We start from the raw sequence: 23,517 nt of genomic DNA, 5'->3' as shown, positions 1-23,517 counted from the left end.
CTCCCCTCTCTTATCCCCCTTCCCCCCTATTTTCCTGTAGGATAAGATAGATTTCCATCCCTAATTGAGTGTGTGTGTTATTCCTCCTTAAGAGTAATTCCTCCAGATTTGATAAGAATAATATTCACTCATTCCCTCTTACCTCTCCCCTCTTTCTCTCCACTGTAAAAACTTTTTCTTGCCTCTTTTACGTGAGATAATTTACCACATTCTACCTCTCCCTTTCTCCTTCTCCCAGTACAATCCTCTCTCATCCCTTAATTTTAATTTTTAGATATCATCCCTTTATATTCAACTCACCCTGTGCCCTCTGTCTCTATATATATGCTCTCCAAGTACCATAATACTGAGAAAGGTCTCATGAGTTACAAATATCATCTTTCCATGTTGGAAATTTGTTTCACTCTGTCTTTTGTGGGTTCTGCTGCTTTAGACTTTGTTTAGAATCAGCTTTTTACAGGTATCTGGAGGGGTTTGGGGGAGAGCTCAAGCAAGTCACTGCTTTTACTCCACCATCTTGGCTCTACCCCCCCCCATATACATTCTTATTAAATATATTTTCACATTAGTCATGTTGTAAAGAAGAATTATGACCAATAGGAGGAACCATGAGAAAGAAGAAACAAAACAAAACAACAACAAAAAAGAGATCAAATATGATGCTTCCATATGCATTCAGACTCTAAAGTTCCTTCTCTGGATGTGGACAGCATTTTCTTTTCTTTCTTTCTTTCTTTTTTTTTTTTTTTTGGTTTGGCAATGGGGTTAAGTGACTTGCCCAGGTTCATACAGCTAACAAGTGTTATGTGTCTGAGGCTGGATTTGAACTCAGGTCCTCCAGGGCCAGTACTCTATCCACCGTGCCACCTAGCTGCCCCTGGATAGCATTTTCCATCATGAGTCTTTTGGAGTTGTCTTAGATCCTTACATTGCTGAGAAGAGCCACATCACATCACATAATGCATCACACACATTTCTTACAGCACAATCATATTCCAATTACCCTCATGGAGCACAGTATGTCCAATCATCCCCCAATCGATAGGCATCTACTTTGTTTCCAGTTCTTTGCTAGCACCAAACGTACAGTTATAAATAATTCAGTATATATATAATCTTTCTCCTTATCAGTAGCCTCCTTGGAGTATATGCCTAGTAGTGAATGCTCCTAAGCAAAGAATATTTTTAGTCATTTTAGTCACTTGATTTACACAATTACAAGGTGCTTTCCAAAGGGAGTGTACTAAATCAGAGCTCCACTGTCAATGCACCAGGGTGCCTATCTTCCCACAACTCGCCCTCCCCCCCAACGTTGGCTATTTCTATCTTTTATCATCTTTGCCAATTTTATGTGTAAAAAGAAACCTCAGAGTTGTTTTGATTTGCTTTTCTCTTATTATCAGTGACTTTAGAACATTCTTTCACATGGTTTGCCACATGTCACATGGTCATTTGGGGCTTTCTTTCATTTGGTGTGTAATTGTTATTTTGAGGTCTGTTCATCTTCTTTGATAGCGACAATAACAGCAACCAGAAATTGCTTGCAACGTGCCAGGCACTATGCTAAGCACTGGGGATACAAAAAAAACCCGGTCCCTGCCCTCAAGGAGTTCCCAGTCTAATGGGGAAGGCCACATGCAAACACCTATGTGTAAACAAGCTATAGACAGGATAAATTGTAGATAATCAACAGAGAGAAGGCAGTAGCACCTAGATGCATCTAGGTGGCACAGTAGATAGAGTGCTATAGCCAGAGTTGAGAAGACTGGAATTCAAATCTTGCCTCAGAATTACTAGTTCTGTTTTCAGGGGCAAGTCACTTTATCTTTCATAGCCTCAGTTTCTTCCTCTGTAAAATATGATTAAAACAGCATGTATTGATCAAGTAAGAGATAGAAAACATTATGGGATATGAAATGAATAATTTTGTTTATATCAAATTAAAAGTTTTGCATAAACAAAAGCAAATGCACCCAAGATTAGAAGGAAAGCAGGAAATTGGGAAAAAATTTTACACTAAGTTTCTCTGATAAAGGACTCATTTCTCAAATATATAGAGAATTGAGTAAAATTTGTAAGAATATTAGTCATTCCCCAATTGATAAATGGTCAAAGTAGTTTTCAGAAGAAGAAATCAAAGCTGTCTATAGTCATATAAAAAATGCTCTAAATCACTATTGATTAGAGAATTGCAAATTAAAACAAATTTGAGGTACCACCCCACACCTATCAGATTGGCTAATATGGCAGAAAAGGAAAATGACAAATTTTGGAGGGGATGTGGGAACATTAGGACACTAATGCATTGTTGGTGGAGTTGTGAACTGATCCAACCATTCTGGAGAGCAATTTGGAACTATGCTCAAAGGGCTATAAAACTGTGTATAAACTCTTGATGAAGTGAGGCAGATAGGAGTGCTTGAGGCAGATGGAGCAAGCAGGATGTAGGATGTGAGATATGAGATAAGATGCAGGATGTGACTAGCCAGAAAAAGTGATCAAAGAAGATTATGCATTGAAGCCCCCCCACCACACTGTGCACTTAACCTGTGTGCTTTCACAAAGCACCCCCAATTAACCTGACAGCTCTTCTCCTCCCCTTTCCTATTCTCCTTGCTTATTTGTATGATAAAGGCACCTCTGGATTATCAGATATCACACACATTCCAGAGCTATGCCTGCCCCTCCTCCCCTTCCACTATCCCATCCAGCTATATATAGACCAGATACCTAACCCCAATAATTGCTCTGCCTCTTAGGAGAAGCAGGACCTGCCTCCCTTAGGTAAGCGGGCCTCCTGCCTGTGCTCTGTCTCTCCCACATTGATGCAGGAACCACCTGGGTGCGTTACCCCAATAAATGCCTTTCCTTAAATTGGAGACTGTCTGAGTGAATTTTAATTCTTTCAAGACACTAGGATACCCAGGTTTTTACCCCATCACTTTGACCCAGTAATACCACTACTAGGTCTGTATCCCAAAGAGATTAAAAAAAAGGGACCTATGTGTATAAAAACATTTATAGCAGCTCTTTTTGTGGTGGCAAAGAATTGGAAATTGAGGGGATGCCCGTCAATTGGGGAATGGCTGAGCAAGTTGTGGTATACGAATGTAATGGAATATTATTGTGCTATAAGACATGATGAACATGCTGACTTCAGTAAAACCTGGAAAGATTTGTATGGTCTGATGCTGAATGAAGTGAGCAGAACCAGGAGAACTTTGTACACAGTTATAGCAATATTATAGGATGATCAGCTGTGAATGACTTGGCTATTTTCAGCAATACAATGATCTAAGACGGGGTGGGGAACCTTCAGCCTCGAGGCCACATGTGGTCCTCTAGGTCCTCAAGTGAGGCCCTTTGACTGAATCCAAACTTCACAGAATGAAGTAGTTTGGACTCAGTCAAAGGGCTGCACTTGAGGACTCAGAGTGTTGAGGCCAAAGATTCCCCATCCCTGATCTAAGACAATTCTGAGGGACTTACAATGGAAAATGCTGTCCCCATATTCAGAGAAAGAATTGATGGAGTCTGAATGCAGATTGAAGCATAATTTTTTACTTTCTTAAAAAAATAATGCCACATATCTCCCAGGGTGGTTGTGAAAATCAAACAAGATAGTATTTTTAAAGTACTTTATAAAATATAAAATATTATTTAAGTGTAAGATTTTTTAAAATTATCATTATTATTATTGTAGTAGCAGCAGCAGCAGCAGTAGTAGTAGTAGTAGTAGTAGTAGTAGTAGTAGTAATTGTTGTTGTGATTGTGGTTGTCAGAGACCAAGAAAAGCTTCTTGAAGAAAGTGAGATTTTAGCTGGAATTTGAAGGTAGCTAAGAAAACCAAGAGGCAGGAGATGAAGAGGGAGAGAATTCTAGGAATGAGGGACAGCCAGTTTAAAAAAAAAAGTGAGTGTGTGTGTGTGTGTGTGTGTGTGTGTGTGTGTAGATAGGTATAAACATGTAAATATAGGTGTGTATATATTTGTGTGTAAATATACACACAAAGATATGTATAATACCAAATCTTTGTTTGACTGCTTCCTCATACTAGATGCATTAATTTTGTTTGTGCAGAAGGTTAACAATTTCACATACCCAAGGTTAGAGCTATTATTATTCCCACTTTGCAGATGGGGAATCTGAGGTTCAGAAACATTTAAATGCCTTAATCAGTCTCATATGACATGTGTCTGTGGTGAGATTTGAATCTGGATCTTCCTAATTCTGCATCACAGAATCATAGCATTGTAGGTTGAGAGCCGGCAGGGGCCTTAGAAGTCAGCTTGTCCAATTCCTTTATTTTTTAACGATGAGGAAACAGAGGCTGGGAGAGGTGATCTGCCCAAGATCACAGAGCTAGTGAGAGTCCGAGGTGGGTTTCCGGTCCTTTAGGTCAGACCTACGTTCTGTGTGATTCTCCATCCTGAAGTTCTTCTGCTGTATTGTTTAACTTCTGTCAGCCTCAGTTTTCTCAGCTATAAAATGAGCATAAAACCCTCCAGACTCTCTACCAGTTGAGAGACCCCAACCAGTTTACCTATGTGAAGTGTTTCATGAGCTTAAAAATCTTTGAGAAATATGGAATTCCCCCCTGCCCCCCCCCCCCACAGACCAAACCTGAAAGGGACTTCTTCCTTGGGACCTTGCTGTCCTGATTAGTGACTGACTCCCTGACACAGTTTAAGTAAATCCAGGCCGTGGCGCCATGTTTCACTTTCCCTCCACCATCACCTCCACAACTGTCTTACTAGCCCAGTAGGAAGCCTGTACCTCTCTCCAAACCTCTCCCATCCCAAACCAGTTTTAAAATCCTGAACCATGGTCAACTCACCTCTGGATGGGTTGTGTCACTCTATTCCCCTATGCCTCAATCACCATGGACCGAAGTGCCTCTCCCTGGCCAATATTCCTCTCCCAATTAGAATTTTAGATTTGCATCTCCATACTTAGCTTAGTGCTTGGCACATAGTAAGCGCCAAACAAATGCTTTTTCATTCATTCATTCATTCATTTAATTCTGTGAAGTGGGGGCTGAGAGGATGGGTGGGTGATGGGGCGTGGCAGCCCACTCAGATCCCTTCTGCTGGTGTCCCTGCCCCAGGTTAGTCTGACCTGGCTCTGGGTACTGCCTGCCCTGACTTTTCTCATCCCATGCGGACAACCACACCAAGTCTGACGTTGCTTGGAAGGAATTTACTGGTTCCAACTCTTAGGGTCTGCCACACCTTCTCTACCAGATGGAACTGACTCCTAAGAACCAGGGTTCTTCCTTCCTCTTTTTCTCCAGGAGAGCTCAGGGCATCGTGGTGGCTTAGTGAGTAAGAAAGAAGAAAGGAAGGGAAACTTTCTGGGCCTGTTTTCTTACCTATAAAATGGGAGAGTCAAACTACATGGTCTCCAAGATTCCTTCCAGCTTGGACATTCTATGTTCTAGGGCGGTGGTGTCAGACTCAAAATGAAAAAGAGGCTGTTTTTGATCTATACGTAAGGATCTTGTAGGCCGCAGATTGACTTGGTTTTAAAATGTAATCTTAGCCATGTTATATTATATTTTAATTTATTCTGTTAAGTGTTTCCCAATTATATTTTAATCTAGTTCAGGTTGTACTCAAGAGTGTTGTAGACCAGCCCATGGGCCACTTCTTTGGCACCTATGTTCTAAGGGGTGCTCTAGCTCTGACAGTCTATGTTCTAATGGTCCTTCCAGCCTTGACATTCCAGCCAGTCTTTGTTCTAAGACCCTTTCCAGCTCTGATATTCTAAGTTCTAAGGCCTCAGCCCCAACAGTCTGTGTTCTAAGGGTCCTTCCATCCCTAACATTCAATGTTCTAAGTCATTCCATGTTTTAAGATTTCTCCTTGTTCTGACACTCTGCCAAAGGCCCCTTCCAGCTCTGACATTGTGTTCTAAGGGCCCTCCCAGCCCTGATATTCTGTGTTCTAAGGGCCCTCCCAGCTCTGACACCCTGAGTTCTAAGGGCTCTCCCAGTTGTGGCATTCTCTGTTCTAAGAACCTGTTCTCTGTTCTAAGCTCTGACGGTCTGTGTTCTAAGGAATGATATAGCTTGGGCTGTCTATATTCTAAGGACTTCCAGCCTTGACATTCTGTTCTAAGTCATTCTTTAAGACCCTTCCTAATTCTGATATTCTATGTTCTAAGAAGACATTCAGCTTTGTCAGATAGTCTACGTTCCAAGGACCCCTCTAGCCCTGACATTCCATGTTCTAAGTCATTCTGTGTTCTAAGATCCCTCCTAGTTCTGACATTCTATGCCTTAACGTCCCTTCCAGTTCTGATATTCCATATTCTATGGTTCCTTCCAGCTTTTACATTCTATGTTGTAAGTCACTGTCTATCTCTGTTGGACAAACCCAAGCTGTCAGTGAGTCTAACTTAGTTGCCCTCATCCTTTCCCAACACTTAGGACTGGAGTGTCTACTCTGTCCCACCAAGTTCCAAACCCAGCCTGCTTCCCACTTCTCTCCTCCCTCCAACTTCCTCAGGACCAGCCATGGTCTTAGGAGAGGATAGGGTGTCGGTACTGTAGAAGGTCCAGGGAACTTAGCTGTAGGAGCGGTGATATGGGAAGTGTGTGTTTCTGTGTGTCTAGGTATCTCTGTGGTTGTCATTGTGGTTCTATGCCCGCCACCTGCATATCAGGGCAGATCGTATCTTTCATTTATCGTCAGCAGAGGCCAGGATGTGAACAGAAGCCATTATCTCCTCTCCTCTACCCTTGGCTCTTTTACCAAGAGAAGACCTCAAAGTGCATGATCACTGAAGCTTTGACTCACAGACTCACTTTATTTTTCAACACAAAACACTCTATATGAAGTTTGGTCCAGGCAGAAGGACAAGGGTAGATGTTAATTTGTTGGGGGATGGGAAGGTTATATTTAAATAAATGTAGGATCATAGATTTAGAGCTGGAAGGGGTCTCAGAGGCCACCTCTTTAGTCTGACTCCTTCATTTTATAATTGAGTAAACTGAGACCCAGGGAGATTATGACTTGACCAAGGTCAGTGCTCTGTCCATTGAACCAATTTGCCCTTTATAGGAGAGACCAATTTACCTTAGAGCAATGAATAAAATGTCAGATGCAGCAAGCTGAGATAATGAACCCGGAGACCCAGACTAGGACCCTGGGGGAACTGGGGAGGCTGGGCGTTACAGGGAGCAATTAGCAGAAGGTACAAGTTTTCCAGTTTTTTTCAGTACCTGGAGGAAGGAGAGAAGTGGATGAAGCTTACTTCTCTTCCGAGGGAGTCTTAGGGAGCTCTTTCAGGCTTTGGAGGCCTCCCTGAGGCCATCCTCCTCCAGGTACTCCACAAGCATTCTCAGGATCAGTTCTTCCCAAACTCTGTTCTGTTCTTGGCCAAGCAATGGGAAGGACATGAAGGGGCATACCCCTCCCTGAGACTGTCAGCCCCAGTTCCTGTCCCTCACCTACACTAGCCTCATTCTTGGCACTTTATCCCCTCGAATCCACTGAAGGGCAGAATGGTTTATAGGATTTTAGGTTTAGAGTCGGAAGCGACCTTAGAGGCCATCAAATCTAATACCCACATTTTATAAATGAGAAAGTGAGGCATAGAGCTTAAATAAAAAGATTTGAACCTGATTCTTCCTAATTCTAGGTGGCATAGAAGATTGAGTGTTGGTTTTGGAGTTAGGAAGACCTGAATTGGAATCTTGCCTCAGACATTTAACAGCTTTGTGACCAAGGATGGACCCCTTAGCCTTTATCTACTTCATTTTTCTCATTTGTAAAATGAGGATAATAATAGCTACCAAATGCTACCTATTTCTGCCTTTTTACATTTGTTTGCAATACCTTTATCCCCTAGTACATGGTCAATTTTTGTAAAAGCTCTATGTGGTACTGAGAAATATGTACATTCTTTTGTAGTCTCATTTAGAAGGCATCATACATCTTTTAACTCTAATTTCTCCAGAATATTGTCCAGTTCCATATTTCCCCCATTGTTTATCTTTGCTAGATTTATCCAAAACTGAGAGTGATATTAAAGTCTCCTTTCATTATTGTGTTACTAAGTCTTCTTGTAGCTCAGGTAACGTTTATTAATTTGGATGCTAAGGCATTTGGAATGTTTATTATTGATATTGGTTTGTTGTCTATGGCTCTGTGGGGATTAAAATTGTGCAGCCTACAATAAAAGAGACAGAGGCACAGCTCTGAGCCAATGGTTGAGCTGAGTTATCTCCATCTCAGTGGGAGAACTCCTTCGTTCTGTATTGTCTGGTATATATTCTCCTATAAATTCCTTCTCTGATTTGTTTTGCTATGATTTGGATAAATGGGCTTCTGCGCTATTCACTATGTGCATTCATTGTGGAATTGGTATTAGGTGAGGAAGAGGTCAAGCCTTGGATATAGAGCTTGAGGTCTTCCCCCAATAATGATGACAGGTTCAATTGAACCTGATCATATCCTGTAGACTAATAATATTTAAGGAAGCAGAGAGATATACTCCTAGTCTGGTACCTCCTTTCTCTAAGGACAGCAGAGTGGGCCCCAGCTTCCTGTTTCTCCTCCTGACAGGAATTAAAGTCTTCTTTGGACAAGGGTAGGGGAAGAAGAAGCTAGAGATGTCTACCCTGCCTGCCTTTGAGTCACACAACAGCTCTCTTTCTTAATAGTATTTTATTTTTTTCCCACTTACACGTCAAGACAATTTTTAGCATTCATTTTTACAAGATTTTGAGTTCCAAATTTTTCTCCCTCTCCCTCCTCTCTCCTCTTCTGAAAATGGTAGGCAATCTGATATAGGTTATACATGTGCTATCATGTAGAACATATTTTCATATTAGTCACAATTGTGAAAGAAGAAACATCAAAAAGAAAAAAAACATGAAAAAGAATAAAGTAGGTGAAAAAAATATGCTTCAATCTGTATTCAGAGTCCATTTCTTCATCTATATATGGATAGCATTTTCTTTCATGAGTCCCTTGTACTTGTCTTGGATCATTGTGTTGCTGAGAAGAGCAGAGTCATTCATAGTTGATCATCATACAGTGTTGCTGATACTGTGTACAATGTTTTCCTGGTCTGTTCATTTCACTTTGCATCAGTTCAGACAAGTCTTTCCAGGTTTTTCCTGAAATGTGCCTGCACCACAGCCCTCTTTACACAGATGACCCTTCTTTATATTCATGCCCTGTGAGCCAAAGCTATCCAGACTGGAAAGCCAGGAATAGAGAATGTCCCCTAGCCAGGAGTATCTGGTTATCTCAAGGAAACTTATCCTGGTATAACCTCCCACTCCCACTACCTCAGGAGCCAAGACCTTCTAGACAGGTTTGGGGACTAGGTACTGAGGTGTGTTAAGGTGCCTGCTCAGCGGAATGAGGTGCTAAGGAACTGGACTCCTAAGTCCCCCTTCCCCCTCCTATAATGTAGAATTTCCCATCGCAGCTCTGGGCCACCTCCAGCAGTGTAGGTGGGGAATCTGCCTGGTTTCCTTGTCCTTATAGAAGTGAGAACTGGCTTTCTTCTCCTGGGACTCCCTAATTCCTCTTGCCATTTTGCTAGAAGCCCAGCAGCCAGGACTCAGATCCTGGCCATCACCGCCACCGCCACCGCCACCGCCACCGCCACCGCCACCACCACCACCACCACCATCCTCCCTGACTTGTGGAGAAATCCATAGGGTAGACAGTTGCAATCCTGCAACCCTACCAACACTGGGGGTGCTTAGCCCCTCCCTCTTCAGCCAGACCCCAGTGGGCTGCTCCCCTAATCCCCTGGAGCTGAGCCACTGATACTGCTGCGTCTCTGGCCCCCACCCCAGCTAATCTGAGGTAGGGAGATGGAGAGAAAAGGGTGGAGTGGACTTCAACTCCCAGCACCCCATCCCCATTCCCCCTTCCCTCGTCCTCAAACTTTCTTCCTTAAGATTGACCACAGCTTTCCCCACCTGTTTCTCTGATCCTTCTTGGGCTGGTCAATCTTATTCTTCCCCACCATTAGCCCTCTCTCTTGCCCTCAATCTCTTGCTTCCTTCCCAGACCCCCTCCATCAGATAAGCAGGGGCAACTTGGCCATTCTCCCTTAATCGCCAAGAACACCCCACTCCCGCCCCAGGTGACCTGTACTCACTCATCTTCTTCAGAGTGGACTTGGGTCTCTGAACTAAGGTGCCTGCCTCCCAGTATAGCTTCTTCTCTGCATGACCCTCACAGCCCAGAGCTCAGGACCCACCTGGACATGTTCCTTGGTACCTCACTCACCACTTCAGATCTAAACCCTCTCATTTCCTTATAATCACTGGGCTTCCCTCAGCAGGGTCGATTTGAGGGAGGGCCAAGAATGAGAAGATTGAGAGGAAGGCACAGATCCAATCTGAATGAGACTCTAGAACTAGATCTCAAACTAAATCTAGACTCCAGATAATCCCAAACCTCCCAGTGTGGCGCTGCCTACGAAGGGCAGGGAACCCTGGTTCAGCACCATGGAGAGGGAAAGACTGATTTAAAATCCCTTGATCTAGATCCAATTTGTAAACTCTCAAAGCCTGGGATGGGATGTGTGTCAGAAATCATGAACAAAAGGATCACAGATCTAGAAAAGGACCCAAGAGGTCACTTGATACCACCCATATCTAAGGCAAGAGTCCCCCCTACAACATACCCAACTAGTCATCCATTCTGATGTCCACTTTCAGGGTCTGTCCTTCCTTAAAGCCAGAATTTGCTCTTCTCCCCATTGCTCCACGTTCTGCCCAGGGGAGCCCAGCAGAACAAAACTCATTTTCTGTTACAGACCTCCAAATACTTATTGAGATCATGTCACACCCACTTATTCTCTCGCCTTCTCTTCTCTCACCTGAACAACTCCTAGGGTTTATTATTGTATGGTATCAAGCTCCTGCCTAATAAGAAAATCAGGTCCTTGAGGGCAGTGTCCTTATTTTTGTCTGTATTCCCAGAGCCTCAAATTGCTTGGCACGAAATAGACAGTTAACCTCGTCAAACAAGAATCTGTTGGAAGAACCGGGAATATAGAAGCCAGAGATGAGAGGGTTCAGAGAAGAGCTTAGTAGTTGTCTTCACATCCTCGGAGGGTTATCACGAGTGAGGAATCACTTGTAACTATGTGCAGAAATGGTTTGAGCAGGACATCGAGGAAAACCACCTAACAACTAGTGAGGTAAATGGTGCTTCCCAACCCCTAAAGGTTTTTAAGCAGAGGTTAGCTGACCACTCATTGGGCATGTTGTAGAGGGGATTCTGGGTCAGGAACCCTCGAGGATGTTTGTTCCATTTCTCTGTGGGATGGGCTAGAAGGCCCATGACACCAAATCAGATTCCAGTAGCTGCCCTCATTTCCCCCCTCCCAACTCCACACACCCACCCTGACCCCGAGTCTGGCAGCCCCTTCCATTCCTAGCCAATGAGAAGGGTCAATGGCCGATACCCCTTTCTTTTCTTTGCTCTGGTGGCAGACCCTGAGAGCAGGTCTTAGAATTCAAAGCCAAGCTTAAGCCTCTGTGAAGCCTCTCAGGGCAGGATCAGCTCATCCCTCTCCAGTCTGAGCCCCAAGAGCCTTTGAATTTGGCCTCCGCTGCCTGACTAAACGAGTCTCAAGGGGCTTACTTTCTAGTAAGTTTCAATGTCTCTTCCACCTAGGACTCTTGGGAGAAGAAAGCTCTTGCTTTCAGAGAGCTTACACAATGTATATGCTACAGACTTTAAACATTGCTTCTTACCCTTCCCTTCCCTGTATGACCCTGGGCAAGTCACTGCTCCTTTAGAAGCCCTGGTCTCTGGAAAGGACTATTTAAATAGGGTCCATTAGAATTAGCACTGGTTTAGCAGGCATGTTGGAGAACTAGTTCAACCTGACAGTTCATTCTGACAGATGAGGAACCATCAGGCGACAGATTTAGAACTGGAGGGTCTTTGAAGCCAAGCTTCATTTGGAGGTCTCAAGACTTTATCAAGGTGACCCCCTGCCTAGCCTCGACTGCCAAGGGAAGGGGAAAGCCTCCAGTCAGTAGTATCAGTGGAAACTTCATGGAAAACTCTCTGTTTGAGGTAGAGCCTGAGGGTTTGAAACAGAGACACAGACAAGCCACTCAGTTATAAATACACTGTTTGGTGAAGGGGCTTGTTAGAGGTGAGAAGGAGCGTTCTGTACACAGATGATCAATATTAAGAGATGCTAATTGACCAGACTGGACAGAGACAGAGACAGACAGACATCTTGTACTCCCCCCCCCACCCGCCCAGCAGAGCATGGCACGGGGAGCCCCTCGATCATGGCCTGGGTTCGATAACACTTGGTCAACGGGCGGGATGGCTGGCGAGGGGCAGGTCCTCAGTCGGGAGGGGGTGCCGAGTGCCAGTCGCTGCCCTCAGAGCAGGAAGAGGGGCATCCTGGAATGGGCGCTTGTGGCTTGAAGTCCCTGGGAGAGGCCGAGGTGGGCACACTGGTCTCCTCACACATCGCTCAGGGCCTGGAGGAAGACAGCAAGGAGGGTCGTCAGATCGTAGAGGGGTGAAGAACCACAGGGTTGGAAAGGCCCCTGGGGGAAGGAGATGGGCACTTTTGCATCTTTCCTGCTGAGGTACAGTAACTCGAATTTGGAGCTAGAAGGTACTTGAAAAGGCACCTGTCCAGTCCAGAAGGGTTAACTGGAGCAGAAGTCACTGGCCCAACGCCACACAAGGAAGTCAATGGCAGAGCCCAGAATTTGAACTCAGACCCTGTGACTGGGCACCTAGTTATTACCTTGCGGGCAAACTCGGGCAGCACGAAGGCCGCGCGGTGGATGTCTGAGTTGTAGTATTTGAGGTTCATTTTCTCTACTTGCTCCTGGGTCAGCTGCTGCACTGGTTCTCGGAAGTTAGTGCTCTGAGTGGGGAACAGAGAATGGGGGCGTTCAGGGCCGCAGGCCTCTGTCTCCGGAACCAACCCCACACTGCCTAGTCTAGCTCCTCACATTTTGAGGAAACGAAGACCTGACACTTGGGAGGTACCAGGGAAGGGCCAGACTAAATGTCTAATCCAGTCCCTTCATTTTTGGAGATGAGGAAACTGAGGAAATCAGTATCTCCCAGGCATTACAGAAGCGGACTCCAGAGTAGAGGTCTATGTAGCTCTAGTAGGTCAAGGAGCTCAGGCTAATTGGGAAGGGAATGGGAGAATCAGGTGAGGGAGGGGGTGTTAGGAAAATGTCAAGCACCAAAGGATTCTGGGGATGACCTGTGGCCAGAGAGTGTCAGGGATGAGAACAGGGAGTGCCAGAACCAGGCTGCCTGCCCAAGCTCCTCATTTTATAGAGGAAATGAGAGCTTAAAGCAATTTACTCAAGATCATACAGGATTCTGGGCCAGGTTCCAACCCAGCTGGATTCCCGTGCTCTTCTGCACTTCAAGCTGTGTGTCCAGCTTCCTAGCTTCAACACGGAGGCCCAGAGAAAGCAGGCAACTCACCCAAAGTCACCCAGATAGTTAGTGATTGATACCCAGGCCCCCTCTTCTCTCCACTGAACTACCCTGCCTTTCCATACCCAGGCCCCAAGGACAGCAGGCTTTCTTCTACTGGTTGACCTCCTGAAGAGACCCTGGGAAGGGGAGAGGAAAGAGAGGTGCCTCGGGGCTCACCGGGGTCTTGCTACAGAGCATGAAGCCAATCTGGCCGCTGGGGTAGGTGGGGATGGTGCAGTAGGCATACTCCACCACAGGGAACAGAGACTTGCAGAAGTGACGCATCTCCTTGATGAGGTCCAGATGCAACCATTGGCACTCACCTGGGGGATGGTGGGGGGGGGAGTGAGATGGGCTCCCCTGGGGGGTGAGGAGGGGAGGGGATGTTAGGGGTGGTCACCTGGGGGATGGTGGGGGGGAAGTAGGAGAGGAGGGGATGTTAGGAGTGGTCACCTGGGGATGGTGGGGAAGGGGAGGTCATCTGGTGATGGGGAAGAGTGGGGGGAGGATGAGATGTCACCTTGTCAGGGAGAGAACTCACCCAGGCCATCCCACCACTGCCTCCCTCTCCCCCAACACCGGGACTTCCTTAGGGATCCCAGGTTTCGAACTGGAAGAAACCTTAGAGTCCAACCCCCTCATTTTACAAAGGGGAAACTGAGGCACATGGCTACTAGGGTCCTGAGGTAGAATTTGAACCCAGGTTTTCCTGCTTCGAAGGCCAGCCCCTCATCCACTGCACTGAACATTGACTTTGCCCACAGGGATGTACTTTGCAGGGAGGGAGGTTTTTGTGGAGTAGCGCCTGTTGTGTCAAAACAAAACTTACAAGGAGGGTGACTGGTGGCCAACCCTCCTGGAGCTCACCCTGACAGCAGAGGATCCCGTCATCTTTCAGCGCCGTCTTCATCAGCTGGTAATAGGACTCTTTGAACAAACTCTCAGCGGGACCTGAGCAAAGGAAGAAGCCACAGAGATGGGATTGGGGGAGATGGGGAGACAAGGGGCTGCACTCCGGGACCCTGGCTGCCAAGACTTCACATCTTCACCGCACCCTCCTCTCACTGTGGAAGCAAAGAGGACTGGAGGAGAGAGGGATGGGGAGGTCTGCTCCGGCCTGAGGTTGGAGAATGGGTGGGGAGGAGGCCAAGAACAGGACACCACCTGGGAGTGCTTCTCTGGGCCTCAGCTTCCCCATCCACAAAACGGGGCTGAGCTCTTGGCCAGGGATCACCCTGACCACTCCTGCCCCTTCTCTGGGTTGTTAGGAGTCCTGTGGGAGGTGACAAATCCAGGGTACTGCCATTCCCGGACAAACTCCTCAGCTGGGAGGAGAAACAAGGCTTGCTTCCGCTCACCCATGGGGTCCGAGGAGTCGGTGATGATGACGTCAAAGGCATCCTGGTTCTGCTGCATGAATTCAAATCCATCTCTAACGTGCAAGGTCAGCTTCGGGCTGGAGTAGCCCACAGCCATGCCCGGCAAGTATTTCTTAGAGACCTGGATCACATCCTGAGACAGAGGGCAGGGACTGAGTGCCCCACAGTGCTCAGGTCCCCAGCACCCCGCTCGCTCCTCCCTCCTCGCCACCTCAAAGGACTCCAGTCAGCTAGCACTGGTCAAGCTACTCCTCTGTGCCAACGATGCGTGGGCAACACAAGGACCCCAAGGGAAGAGGGAGTCCCTCCCCGTGACATGCTGCTGCATGTGTGTATACATGCACGCATGAGCCCCCCCAGCTGACATACAGCTGCACGTGTGCATACGTGTACACACAAGCCCCCTGTGACATGCTTCTGCACATTGTGCATGCACGTACCCCTGAGCCCCACCATGTCATGCTTCTGTACATTGTGCATACATGTACACACGAGGCCCCCCACACCCCGTGACATGCTGCTACACGTGTGCACACACGGACACACAAGTCAATACAAAAACAAACACAAAGTGATTTCTGAGGGAGGAGAACTCACACCTGGGGTCAGGATTAACCAGTTACTCAATAAGCGTTATGTGCGCACTGTGGGCCCGGCTCTACGGGATTCAGACATCAAAGGGAACCAGTCCCTGCCCACAAGGACCTTACATGCTACGGGGAGCTGTGTACATATATAAGGACACACAGACAAAGTGATCCTCGTAACAGCTCTCACACGTCTGTGGGACTCTCAAGATTACGTCATTCCTTGCTCCTTGGATCTTCACCATAACCCTCTAAGGCAGGTGCTATGATCTCCATTTTATAGATGAGGAAACTGAGGCTCAGGTAGGCGAAGCTACTTGCCCAGGGTGTGAGGCAGGATTCAAACTCAGCTCTTTTCCGGTTCCAAGTCTGGCACCAGGACCCCTGGTTGCCTCTAGTGAATACAAGCTTGCTTTGGAAGGGGGTGGTTGTGCTAGTAGCCAGGGAGGGGGGTGGGAAATCCCAGAAGGCAGAGAACAGCCCAGGGGCTGGTGTTTGGAATGTTCAGCGAGCAGGTCAGTCTGGCTGGAACCTGGATGGCGGAGTTGCTGAGCTGGTAAGGAGTGGGACCAGGGTGGGATACCTGGGCTTTTGACCCTAAACCCAGCATGTTCTCAGCTCTCAAACCCAAGGCAGAGGAGACGGTAAACAGACTGATCTTCTGCTCTCTGCACCCAGCAATGGGCTGGGCACTGGGCAGGGCTCATCGATCAGCTCCATAGGCCCAGCCCAGGCTTAGATGAGCAAGATTCAGAGAAAGGGATTGGAGCTGACTCATCTTCCCCAGCTCCCAAGGCACCAAAGATCTAGCCAAGCTGGTTTCTTGGGAGGGAAAATCTCAGGGAATTCAGAGGCCCAAATTCAAGTTGCCCCCAACCCAAACCCTAGGTCAAGGGTGGGGAACCTCCAGCCTCAAGGCCACACGTGGTCCTTTAGGTTCTCAAGAGCAACTGAAGTCAAAGGGCCACACTTGAGGACCTAGAGGGCCCTATGTAGCCTCGAGGCCACAGGCTCCCAGACCTCTGACCTAGGTGATCCCGCGCAAGTCATTTCTCTTTGCTTCAATCTCAGACTTGGGAGAGAGGTCGGGGGAGTGGGAGACCAGATGCTTCACCTCTGCCATTTATCAGTTGGGTGGCCATGGGCAAATCTCTCTAAGCTTCCAGGCCTCAAGAGGGTCAAGAATCCCTGGGTCAATAACTCATAGGGTAGTAGCAAGGATCAAAGGAGATAAAACCCTTTGCAACCTTGAGGGCAAGAGATAAAGCATCAGTTATCAGCATCCCCAGGTTCTTAGCTCCCTGAGGGCAGGGAGCAGGTGGAATCCAGTCTGGTATCTGCCTCTTCAGCCTCCACCACCACTAAGCTCCCCGGCCGCTAGCTCCACAGACATCCCAGATTACCTTGTACTTTGGGGAAGGGTAAAAAAAACCTTTCTAGCTCAGCTGAGAGGTATTCAGAAATAGAGATTTCTCTAAAAAAGTTTAGGCATTTCCCTTTTTTGGCAAATGTGTAAAAGGTCTTGGGGAAAATGCATCAAGGAAGGTAAACAAACAAAACAGATATCTCTGGCCCTGAAGGGATTAGGGACACAAAGGGTCACAAGGGAGATTCTTCTGATTACTCCAGGGTGGAATGGTCAAAGAAGGAAGTGGGTAACCTTAAGGTTGCTTAGTGGTTTTTAAAAATTTTTTCATTTTATTATTATTTTTTATGTGTGATGACTCAGGAGGACCCGAGTTCAAATCTAGTCTCAGGCACTTACTAGCTGTGTGACCTTAGACAAGTCATTTCACTGTTTGCCTCAGTTTCCTTATTTGTAAAATGAGCTGGAGAAACAAACGGCAAACCACTCCAGTATCTTTGCCAAAAAAACCCCCAAAGAGTCAGACAGGACTGAAACAATGAATGACAACACTTCCTGACTCGGGGACTGGCTCCCCTATCCACTGAGCCACCTACCTGCCCCTAATCATAAGATTATTGAACTTAAAAGGCAGACTACTGTGTTACACTTGATTGTGCAAATCTTTAATTTGTCTTACCTGGTCTCCCCTAATGGAATGTAAGTTTATTTTAGTCTTTGTTTTTCTCTTTGTATCCTATGACCTGGCACACAGACACACACAGACTTTGTGGACTGATTGAAAAGTTGTTGATCCCAGGGAGAAGCCTGGGGGAAGTCCTGTGGCTAAAGTGATTCGGTACCCCAAGGGATATGCTAAGGGAGGGGGGAAGGCTACATGGACTTGTGATTGGCCACCTTCTCTTCCGGGAAGACCACTTACCTCATCAATCTCACACTGGATCACAGACTCCACGGACGGGTGCTTCACCACTTCCCGAAGGACGCCCCCATCCCCACCACCGATGATTAGCACCTGGTGGGAGAAGCATAAAAATAGGAGGGGAAGGGTACGAGTATGTGTCTCCCTGGGCCTAAAAGGACTTGGCCTTCCTGTACCCAGTGGGCCAGGCGCCTTATGTTAACAGGAAGACTCACTTGGCTATCCAGGACCCAGGGGTTCAGAGAAGCAACTCAGGGCCTGCAACCCCAGCCCACACCCAGAACATATGGAAATGGAGTGGGTGAGGCTGGCCTCTCCAATTGGCCAGGATCTTTTTTTATTTTACTGACTCACCTCCCTACCAGGCAATGAGTCAGGGGTGCCCCGGAAGCAGCAACCTACCCCTGGAGCAAGGGTGCTGATGCTTTTAGTAGGTGTGAGGGAGCCCTGCCAGGCCAGGGCATCCCTCCCATTCATTCAGTTGTGGTGGAGAAGCATTGGCCTGGGGATATGTGGGCTTCTGTTCTGGTCCCCATCCCATCTCTGCCACTTCCTACCCAGGTGACTATGGGCACATCTCTTAACCTTGAATTTCAGTTTCCTCACCTGTGTCTGGCAGAGAGGCGATGGACGTAGGGTACAGACTGAGACAATATCTCTTGGCCATGGCCAGGGCATGACTTGACTAGGTTTATTTGTGACCAGGGCTCAGCTTTTCTCTTTTTCTCCTCCAAGGAGGTGGGAGGAAAGAGATTTGTTCATTGAAAACAAACAAACAAACCCAAAAAAGCCCAGGAGGTGATAGATGGCCTTTCCCGTCCCTTCCTGGTCTAGATCTGTGTGCCTGTTAGAGAGGGGATTCCTTTCATGTGGCCCTTCCAGTTCTCAGGTTCTGGGAAGTCCAACTCTGTTCATTTTACAGGGGAAGAAAACGAGGCCCACAGAGGAGGGTGAGTGGCTTTTGCCAAGCACCTTGAAGCACTGGGTCTTGATCTTAGCTGGGGTTCCTCGGTACCAATAGCCGCTTGTGGAAATCAGTTTTCCCTCCTGAGGCTCAGTTTCCTCGAGTGTAAAAGGGGGGGTGGTTCCCAAGGTCCCTCCTGTGACTCTGGTCTCCTGACCCCAGGCTCTGTGCACCACACCTGCTGTCAGGCCTCGGCCACATTCCCAGAGGAAGGGGGCAGGAGAGGAACATGGGGGACGGCCCAATGTTTTCCTTCTCACTGGTGGTTCTAGTGTGGCAGTTGGCCTCCCTCCCTGCAGCCATAGCCTTGGGGTGGAAATGGAATGGAATGCAGCTCTTAAACCTTCTACAGGTTTGCCCCCCCCCAGCTGCCTTTTATGTGTGGTCTTCCCGGTTAGAAGGTAAGCTCCTTGAGGGCAGGGTCTCTCTTTTTTCCTCCTTATCTTTGTATTCCCAACACTCAGTACAGGGCCAGACACACAGTAAACACTTAATAAAGAAATGCTTGTTGGCAGGCCTGGCATAGCCCCCCACCTCTTTCCCTCCACATTCTTTCTCCCTGGTCTCAATACAATCTTTCTTGATCTTCAAGAACAGCCGAGTCACGCACGGGCAGAGGACAGAAATGCTTCTAGAGGCCCTGGAGCTCTGAAACAAGGCAAGGAGGAGGCCAGCTTGATGGCCCCACAGTTTGATGGGCGGCATCCCCTCCTCCCCAAATAAAAAAAGCTACCATGATCTCCAGCTGCATTAAGAGGTAGAGAATTCAGAAACAAGGAGGCAAGTGTCCCCTCTGCCCCAGTCCCACAGGGCTAGGGTAGGGCTTTCATTTCTGGGCGCCACCCCCCTTGGAAGGAAGGACATTGGTGGCACCCAGAGGAAAGTGATCACAAGCATTAATTAAGCTGCTGAAGGGAGCTGACTGAGACCGTGTCAAGTGACAGGAGCTGGGGATGTTGATCCTGGAGAAGAAAGGACTGTGGGAGGCCACCTTCAAGGATTTGGGAAGGGCTGTTACAGGGAAGAGGAATTTCTTTTGACCTCTCTGGACCCCATGGAGCAGATGCAGGCTGCACACACCAATTTAAGCTTGATGCTAGGTGGTTTTTTTTTTCCCCCAACAGTGGAATTTGATGCCTCAGGAGATAGCTAGTTCTCCTTTCCCAGCTAAAATGGGCCACAAAGCCCATTTCATTTCAACAAGATGAAGCTGAAGTCCAGAAAGATTAAGCAATTAATTAGCCCAACATCACACACACAATTAAGCAGCAGACAAGATCTGAACTAGGGGTTGGTTCACTAATTCCCAAGCCAGCGTTTTCTCCCCTGCACAAGCAGAGGCGGCCAGGCACAGATTGGCCAAGATGGGGTGGCTCAATTTTTGTGCAGCTCTGAGATCCCAAACCCTGGGGACACATCTACTTCTGATGTCCAGGATGGCCCAGAAGGAAGCCAAACCTTGAGCCAAGGACAGACATCAAAGATCCAGGAGAAGGCAGAGCTCTTAAGTAAACACAGAGCAGGGACTGTCCCACAATGTTTGCTGAATGAGAAACTGGTAAATTCAGACCATGGCCCTGCCACTTTCTACCTGTGTGACACGAGGCAAGTCACTTAAAACTGTTCTGGGCCTCAGTTTCCTTATCTGTCAAAGATGGTCTCTGAGATCCCTTCCAGCTCTAAATCAAGGACCTATGACCTGTCATTCAGAACTGACTCAACCATGAGGCTAAACTCTCCTTTCCCTTTGGATCATGTATTCAGATCTGGAAAGAACATTTTGAAAAGTGGGGAACAGAGTGCCTCTTTCCACTCTACCATAAGGTGTCCCCCCTTCTTAAGCTCATCAGGAGGGTCTCTCTGAGAGGGCCTAGGAGCTCAGAGAAATGCTTGTACCTGCCTGGACTCTCAGTACCCCAGATCTCTTCTAGATGTTGGCCTTTCTCTTCTGCCTGGAGGACAGGGTGAGTGGCCCCAGAAATCAGTTAGGTCCTGGGCAAACTGCTGAGTTCCTGGGGCAGTAAACCAGGGTTTTATGCTCTCCCTAATAGGTTCAAAACCACCCAGAGCTGGTTGGTGAGAAGTTCATAAGATCATGGAATCACATGTTAGAGTAGGAAGAAACTTTAGACATACTCTAGTCTAATCCAATCAAGGAAACTGAGGCCCAGTATGATGAAGTGATTTGCTGAAAAGCACACTGGTAGAGAGGAGCTGAGAAAGAACTAGAGAGCCAGTCCTTGAGTCCAGATTCAGTCCTTTTCCTGTTAACTTCGTTGATGGTGACACCCTCACTCCCCACCTCCCCAAAGACCTCACGCACACTCGCCCATTACCTTTCGTGGGCTGGGATGGCTGCAGAGAGGCAGGTTGGCAATCATCTCCTGGTATGAGAATTCATCCCTCTCTGTGCACTGGATGACTCCATCCAGCACCAGAACGTTGCCGTAGGACTTACTGCAGAAGCCCCCCCAAGGAGAGAGTGTGTCAGGGACCATGGGGGCACCTTAGTGACACACAGAAAGCAGACCCATCCCCCTTCTCCCCCAAGACAATTAATTTACTTCCCTAGGAGAGTTTTGATAAACAGCTGCCAGCTGGTCCCTGGGCCAGACTAGCAAACGTGGCAAGTCTCAAAGCCGCGTGGGCCTGAGCTACCTACCGCTAGTATAGGAGTTCGATGCCTCAAGCCTCTGGGCTTTCTCCACTTCCTATCTCTTCTGCCTCCTCTATCTTCCCTCCTCCCCCCAGACTGCCTTTCTAGAGAGGCAAACGAGCCCTCAAGGGGGATAGCTTTAAAACCCTGTCCCTGAATGGGAAAAAGATAGGAGATGGACGAAAAACAGGAAAGAAAAAGAAAACGAAGGGATTGTATAGAAAGTATAATATGGAGAGAAATGAGGGAACCAGGATGATGGGAACTGAGGGTACATAGCACCAAGTCAGACTGAGATTCCTGGAAGGGAGACCAGCTGGGGTGAGGGGGTGGTGGTGTAGACAGGGCAGTGTTAGATTAGATCAGAGATGAGGAAGGAGAGTCAGGACCAGTGAGGTCAGAAAATGGGATATGGCTAGGTTAGGGAGGAGAGAACTGGGATGAGGAAGGACCCTGGGGGCAGGGGGAAAAAAAAAACAAACAAAAACCAGAGGCTAAGGAGGAAACCGGGTGAGGACTGGGTTGGGAAGGGGGGTGTAGAGGAAGAAGCACAGCTAGGGAGGTAGGCGATGGAGCAGAACTGGGCAGGGTAGGGTAGTGGGGAGCAGAGCAGGGGGGTAGGGGGAGCAGACCTGGAAGGGCAGGAGGGAGCACCACAGGGAGGAGGTAGCAGAGGGGAGAAGGAGCCAGGTCCTGCAAGGCGGAGGAATGGAACCAGGCCAGAGCCAGGCTTGGGGCTGCGGAAGGTGGGAGCCAGGCCTGGGCAGGACTGAAGAGGAGAGTAGGGCCGTGGTACCTGCGGAAGACCAGGATCTCCTGGTAGCGGGAGCGCTGGTGGTGAAGCAGCTCGTCCACCTGCAGGGACATGGCCTGGCCTGGCCACAGGCTGCACGTCTCCCGGAACCAACCCTCGCGTATGGCTGGGGGCCCAGGCTCCATGGCGGGGCCGGGGGACACACAGGCCGTGGCGGCCGCAGCACAACGGGGCCAGCAGCGCCCGCCCGTCTGCCCTCCCGCCAGCCCGCGCCGCAGCCTAACCCGGGGGCCCGGCCCGGACAGTGTTCGGCAGGGGAGGGGCGGTGTTCGGGCCCAGGGGAGGAGCCGGATTCCACCAATGGTCGCCGGGTAGCCGGCCCGCGGGCCAACCAGCGAGCCCAAAAGTAACCCCAGCCCCACGAACGCTCATTGGTCCGCGGGTCTGCACCTGGGCGCCTAGTGGCTGGAGCGGGCTGTCCGTCATCGCTAGCAGGCTTGTGCGACTCTTCTGTGGGGCCACGTGGGGGCTGGAGGGGAAGGCAGGTGGGCTTGGGGTGCGGGTCCGGCTCTGGGCTTCTGTGTCCCGGGGCAAGGCAGCCGTCCTCCGCTAGCCCCCAGTGCGGGCCTGCGGGCCAGGTGCCCGGGATATGGCCTCGGTGCAGCCACTTGCGGACAGCCCCAGGCTTGTTCAGTGGGTGCAGAGAAGGCACTTGGGAGCGAGCGCTTGGCCGCCTGTTCGGCCTCCCCCGCATCCATTCAAGCCTTGGCCCCAGCCCGGACGAGGAACGCTTAGTGGTGCTTATCGAGGCTGCTGCGGGAAACGTGCCAGAGGAATCTAGCCCGTAAAGCAGTAGCTGGGGTGTGGGTTTGTGCAACTGGGTTTTTTTTTTTTTTCCTGGAACTAGGGAAGGGGGCTTCAGCTTCAATACGCCCTCGGCTTGCCATTTCCTAGTGTAGTGGGGCTGAGGGTGGGAATCGGAGGTCCGTCTCTTAAGACAGACCATCTAGGCTCAAACGTTCCGATGCCCTCTTTTCTCAGTCCGGACTTTGAGAAACTGACAAGTCCCTAAGGGCCTTTGAAATTCTTAAAAACCAAGAAGAAATTAATCCAGTTACATTGTTGGGAGGACGATTACTTTGTTGCCGAAGCCTAGATTGTATCACTGATGGAGCCTGGGCTGCAATAGTGTGGCTTGCTAGGAGCTCTGGTTCTCTATCTTTTTTAAACATATAATCACAGCAACACAACTTAAACGGAACATAATTCGAAGATAAATTCAGCATACTTTTCCCTCCTCCCACCTCCACCCGTTTGGATTCGTTGAGAGCTTAGCACACTGCTGGGGATGTGACAGTAATAAGAGGAAAATGCTGTTTTGCCTCTGAATTGAAATGATGCTCAAGTCCCCTAAATGAGCGTTTCTAAT

At 48.3% G+C, this 23,517-nt stretch overlaps 1 protein-coding gene across 1 annotated transcript; it reads right to left on the bottom strand.

Moving 5' to 3' along the window:
* Positions 1–12,369: 12,369 nt before the first annotated feature.
* SRM (spermidine synthase) lies at positions 12,370–22,305 on the bottom strand. The gene is made up of 8 exons (XM_027843997.1): positions 22,131–22,305; positions 21,015–21,135; positions 17,715–17,807; positions 14,819–14,972; positions 14,328–14,411; positions 13,638–13,783; positions 12,763–12,885; positions 12,370–12,487 (listed from the first exon to the last, which is right to left on the bottom strand). The coding sequence occupies exons 1-8, from the start codon at positions 22,271–22,273 to the stop codon at positions 12,470–12,472; spliced, it is 882 nt and encodes a 293-aa protein (XP_027699798.1). The 5' UTR covers positions 22,274–22,305; the 3' UTR covers positions 12,370–12,469.
* Between the last annotated feature and the right edge of the window lie 1,212 nt (positions 22,306–23,517).

The sequence above is a fragment of the Vombatus ursinus genome, unplaced genomic scaffold, assembly GCF_900497805.2.
Source record: "Vombatus ursinus unplaced genomic scaffold, bare-nosed wombat genome assembly UNPS02014932.1, whole genome shotgun sequence".
Lineage (NCBI taxonomy): Eukaryota > Metazoa > Chordata > Mammalia > Diprotodontia > Vombatidae > Vombatus > Vombatus ursinus.
Note: the sequence above shows the minus strand (reverse complement) of the source record. Positions and strands in the feature narration are given on the sequence as shown.